Source organism: Eulemur rufifrons, chromosome 29, assembly GCF_041146395.1.
Source record: "Eulemur rufifrons isolate Redbay chromosome 29, OSU_ERuf_1, whole genome shotgun sequence".
NCBI lineage: Eukaryota > Metazoa > Chordata > Mammalia > Primates > Lemuridae > Eulemur > Eulemur rufifrons.
Genome location: NC_091011.1, coordinates 43122998 through 43128773, shown reverse-complemented (window position 1 = coordinate 43128773; position 5776 = coordinate 43122998). Strand labels below are relative to the sequence as shown.

The following is a 5776-nucleotide window of genomic DNA, read 5'->3' as shown; positions in this document are numbered from 1 at the left end:
CGACACTGGTGTATAATTAGAGGATAATTTATGCTATATCCACTTTTATTCCACCTCCCAAAATAAACCCAGTCCATAATCATTACAGGCAAATTGTTCTGAATTTTATAGCAGCAATTTGAACAAAGTACTGCAGTTAATCATGGGAGATTTTTGTGTATTCCTGATTAGAACTCTAATTGCCTCCTTCCAGAAAGTAAAAATAACTGTAAAACGACTCTATTTTTATCATTAACAATGTTGACAATAAAATAAAATCAATTGGAATTGTAATCGAGAGACAAATTTAGGACGAAGGCACTTTTACTTGGGTAGTTTATATTGTAATCAAGATTTGCCAAACCACTAACCGCATGTATCATTTGCATATATTTGAAAGCATTACAGTAGCTTCTGTTTTCAATAGGAAAAAATGCATTACTGTCAGTCCTCCAACGATTCGTTTTCAGAACAGGCTGCTGCGTTCTGGGAAAAAAGAAAAAAGATTCCCCCCCTCCCCCCGGTCCAATATATACGAAATATGGCCTGAAACGGCAGGAACCTCGCCAGAACAGGGTCTGATTTTTCTTTTTCTTTACCACCCCCACCATGGGGTGGAGCCCAGGTGTGTGGGGGGCGGCTGGGGGGGGGTCTTCCCTCTGTGATTTCAATAAAGTACGTCTAGAAGAATCCACGGTGACAGGGAGCTCCCTCGGGAGTGTAGTGAGACTGGGGTGGGAGGGAAGGTCAAGGGAGGGGGCCTGGATTTAAATGCAGGGGGCAGTGTTTCTGAGCACAAGCAGCCTGCAAGGGTGCAAGAGACTGAGAGAGAGCAGCCCCCCAGCCAGGCTGTTCCAGAGTTGAGACACTGGGAACTGGGACTCCGCGATTTGAGGCACAAGCTGCAGCGGGAAGCGTCGGCGGCCGGCCGGGCGGAGACGCCTCCCTCCCCAGCGGCCCTGGGCACCGCGCGGCGCGGCCCCTGGCTGCAGCTCCGGGCTGGGATTGGAGTTGAGGAAGGTAGGCGAAGAACTCAGCGAGCGGCGCACACGCCAGTAGAAGCCGTGCGCCTGTGACGTCAGGGGGCGACTGACCAATGGGGAGGCGCTGCCCTTTGGAGACAAACCATTCGACTCGTGGCGTCTGCATCAAGTCTGAAAGCAGACGCGCAACTTTCGCAGAATCCACCTTAAAATCTCTGCCTTAAACTGCACCAGCCCCCAAAAAATCCAAGGGGGGAAAGCGGGGGGGAGAGCAGATTCCCCCCTCCCCCTCTCCTCTCCCATCCCTCCCCCTTCCTCCTCCCTTTGAGTTAACAAGGCCCCGCTCACTATATCTCTTTATATTAAAAATATATATATTAGAGAAGAGCGAGGGAGAGGGAGAACCACCTCCGCCCCCTCTTTTAAAAATTTAAAAAAAATTTTTTTTGCAAGGATCCAAAGAGCTAAGGTGGCTGCAGAGGGGAGAGCGGCGCGAGCCAAGTGGGGGAGGGTGGAGGAAACCCGGGAGAAGGCTTTCTCCAGCCCCCAAAGTTTTGATGATGACCATGACTACGATGGCTGACGGCTTGGAAGGCCAGGACTCGTCCAAATCCGCCTTCATGGAGTTCGGGCAGCAGCAACAGCAGCAACAGCAGCAGCAGCAGCAGCAGCAGCAGCCACAGCAGCCGCCGCCGCCGCCGCCGCCGCCGCAGCCGCACTCGCAGCAGAGCTCCCCGGCCATGGCAGGCGCGCACTACCCTCTGCACTGCCTGCACTCGGCGGCAGCGGCGGCGGCGGCCGGCTCGCACCACCACCACCACCACCAGCACCACCACCACGGCTCGCCCTACGCGTCGGGCGGAGGCAACTCCTACAACCACCGCTCGCTCGCCGCCTACCCCTACATGAGCCACTCGCAGCACAGCCCTTACCTCCAGTCCTACCACAACAGCAGCGCGGCCGCCCAGACGCGAGGGGACGACACAGGTGAGAGGCCGCTTGGGCAGCTCGCTTCTCCCGCCTCCCGACTGCCCCCCACCCCGCCCGCCCTGCTCACTTCCTCAACGCCAGGGCCTCCGCCGGCCCCCTCCCCCAGGCGGCCCGGCGCGCCCTCGGCCCGGCCCCGCGTGCGCCCGCTCTCCTGGCGCCTGCCTGCCGGCCTCTCCCAGCCGGGCCCCTTCCCGCCGCCGCGGACCCCCGGCTTCCTTGCGGCGCGGCCCTCCTTGCTCCCTCGCCTCCGAGGCGCAGCTTGGGCTGCGCCCTGGCTCGCCGCTGGCTTCGCTCGACAAGTTGGTCCTCACTGCGCTCTCCAGCCCACTGGGTCTGTGCGCTCTTTTCCGTAGCTCCCTCCCTCCGGGCTGTAACCGACGTCTGCCAGGACTGGGGACATTTCTGGGCCGGAACTGGGGATCGTGTTTTGCTTCCCAGCCCACGCTGGGCAGGCAGTGGCCTACTTTGCGTGGGGCGCCCGGTACGCCTCAGTGACTCGGTGGGAAGCTGGCGTGGCCTGTGGCTCTGGTTAAACTAGTGACAATTGGGCTCTTTGCTGTGGCCTTTGAGGTGTCCTCCTCCCATCTCTGACCTGGCCCTCTCTCTCGGGGTTTTTGATACAATGTTGGCTGCTCCTTTGTTCGTGGAGGCTAAGCAGAAAATCTCAGGCTGATGGTTCTCATCACCCGAGGGGGACAGAGTTGCCCTGAGAGGTGCAGCCTGCTCGAGGGCTGGTCTGAGCGGTTGGTTGTGTTTTGTTCCGGGGTTTTGGTCCCTCCCAGCAGAATCATTTCGAACACGCCGCCGAGGGGGCTTGATGCACCAGGCTTGATGCACCAGGCTTGGAGCTGGTGACATCAAGTCAACTGGCCCCGTAAACCCCTGGGTAGTTCAACCACAGCTTCAGGCACTGTGAAGCCAGGCCGAGGGGCCCCGCTCGACAGAGAGAGCCGAGCAGCCTGGCAGCCTGGCAGAGCCAAGCGGCGCGCCCCAGAGAGCCGCCGGCGCCGCCTCCGCCTCGGCAGAGAGCGGCTTTTTGCCTGAGGGCCTCGGGCGCTCCCTCGGCCTAGCTACCGCGCATTGTTAGGGCCAGAGACAGGGTCAGGAAAAAGCTTATGCAGCCACTGGGAGCACACGGGCACCGGGGACCCAGAGAGATCAGGGCATTGTGGGGACACTTCGAGGAAACCCTTATTGGGCTTTGGAGAGACCTGGTGCAGGCCAGGCCACGTGCAGGGAGACGGCAGCAGTGGCCTCACGGGTGACCGCTCCTCTGTGTCATTTGCTTGCAGATCAACAAAAAACTACAGTGATTGAAAACGGGGAAATCAGGTTCAATGGAAAAGGGAAAAAAATTCGGAAGCCTCGGACCATTTATTCCAGCCTGCAGCTCCAGGCTTTAAACCACCGCTTTCAGCAGACTCAATACCTGGCCCTTCCCGAGAGAGCCGAACTGGCAGCTTCCTTAGGACTGACACAAACACAGGTAATTCCCGCTTGCAGATCCAGCAGGGAGCACATCAGGAGGAATTCTTGGCCTAGTCAACCAAGGATGGAAGGAGCTTAATGACAAATACCTTTGCTCCAGTCTTGCACTTTCCTGGGACAACACAGTTTGGAATGAATGACCTGGTATTGAATACTGGATTGGATTTGCACATCCTCCCAGCCCTCGGCGACCCCACCCCAGCCTAGCATCTTTTGGTGACTAAACTCATAATTCAATTGAATCCTATTCCAGAGCAGAATGACATGAAAGAAAACAAAAAGGTGTACAGACCAGGAGGCAGAATAAGGTTCACCTTTCTTAAGGATCCTTTTGTAGGTCCTGGGAACTAACAAAGATTTTAACTCATTCACATAAAAAAATTATGAAGTGAAATAGAAAAAAAAAATCAGGTAAGGCATAGGCTCCAATGGAGTTTAGTAAAGGCACCAACATGTAAACTCTTCTTTCTTAGGATCAGTGAGGTGGGTTTTTCAGAAGATTTCCCTAAACTTAGTGGTTAAGTCATCCTAGGTGATGTGGCTGGTGCATTCTGAGCTACCTCCCTGGAGCACAGGACTTGGGTGCAGTGGCAGAGTTGGAGATTAGAGAGAAGTATTGCCCAAATTATAGCAGATGAAGCCGCAGTTAAGTACATTTACTTAAGTTCTCCTGTCCTACTAATTTGAAAAATGTATGGGGCATTTCAGATTTCACAGGAAGAATCTTAGGTGAGTATGTTAGGACCCTAGTCATAAAGCCAGGCTACAATCACCTGCAATTTTTGTCCTTGTTGATAAACTTAGCTGCATGGGGTGGCAGGCCTCATCTGAGGTAAGTAATCTTTAGCAAAGGGATTTCAGGTTTTATGAGACTATTGCTGGGGACTGATTGTGTAGTGCCTTAAGACAGATGCTCCTTCAGCTCTTCTTTCCAATTTAGCCTGTTTTTTTCTTGTCATATTGCCACTGAAAATATTTGGAGTTTGATATGAAGGGATTCCAGCTACTTAGTGACACATATTCCTCTTAACGGTAAAGGAAGCTGTACCATAGAATTTCTTTCTTCAAATAAAGTAAATCCAGAATGTTGGTCTAGATATGCTCCATCTCAGTTTCCGGATTCACATTTAATTTTTCAGAAGCCCTTTGACTTTTAGTTACTACGCTAACAATCATGTGATGATTGTTGACCACAATTTGACCAAATAACATACAAAGTAGGGAATGAGGGAGGTGCAATCCTTAATCCCTGCAGGATTATGGGGATATAGTATGTCTGGAGAAAGATGCTCCTGCATAGTCTATGGCCTGTGCAATATATCCATAGATATATTCAAGGTATTTAGCTTTAAATGTATAGGCTCTAATCTCTTTACAGTCATTTGCTCCTTGTACATGCATGGAGGTGCCAGCTTTTGGGGTTGACAAATATAAAAACACAGACTATCAGAAGAGATGCATTCAATTGTATGGCTTTGATCCAAAAAGTACTCCTTTTAAAAATCCTTCTTTAGACTTTGAATCTGGTCATCTCATTCACTCTTTCTTATTTTATTCTTATTTATGCTGTTGTTTTACACCCAGACTAGCATCCAACTCAAGAATTACTTTAGGTATCCAGAGACGATACCTAGTAGGTTGGAAGAAGGGGGAGTGGAAGAGGCTAGAAAGAGGTGGAGGGAGGCGGGGACTTGGCTTGTTGGCTTTTGCAGTGGTTGTTTTTTGTTTTTATTTATTTATTTTTTAAATATTGCTTCCAAGCCTTGAATGACACTAGGCATACCAGTTCCATGTTTATCAGGCCTAATGATTGCTGCATTTCTTGCAGGTGAAGATATGGTTTCAGAACAAACGCTCTAAGTTTAAGAAACTGCTGAAGCAGGGCAGTAACCCTCATGAGAGTGACCCCCTCCCCGGCTCAGCAGCCCTGTCGCCTCGCTCCCCGGCGCTGCCTCCAGTATGGGACGTTTCCGCCTCAGCCAAGGGCGTCAGTATGCCCCCCAACAGCTACATGCCTGGCTATTCGCACTGGTACTCCTCTCCACACCAGGACACGATGCAGAGACCACAGATGATGTGAGTTGTCTAAGGGAACACCCTAGGGAAACGTCTGAATAAGGCAAGAAGGATCTGGGACCTGCTTGCATCTGCCAAACCGAGCCGAAGGAGCAGGCTCGAGAGAGAACTCGTATGTGTGGCGAGAAACCGGCTGGGCGCTCGTGTCTCCCTCTCTCTCTTTCTCTCTTTCTCTCTGTCTTCCCTCCCCCACCCTTGCCCTCTCTCCCTCCATTCTTTTCACCCCTTCTTCCCTCTTTTCTATTCTTTCTTTCCTTCCT

At 52.2% G+C, this 5776-nt stretch overlaps 1 protein-coding gene across 1 annotated transcript; it reads left to right on the top strand.

The window, feature by feature from the left end:
- The first annotated feature begins 1519 nt into the window (after positions 1-1519).
- On the top strand, positions 1520-5520 carry DLX6 (distal-less homeobox 6). The gene is made up of 3 exons (XM_069462393.1): positions 1520-1949; positions 3245-3438; positions 5269-5520. Exons 1-3 carry the CDS (start codon positions 1520-1522, stop codon positions 5518-5520), a joined length of 876 nt encoding a protein of 291 aa, XP_069318494.1.
- Positions 5521-5776: the final 256 nt, after the last annotated feature.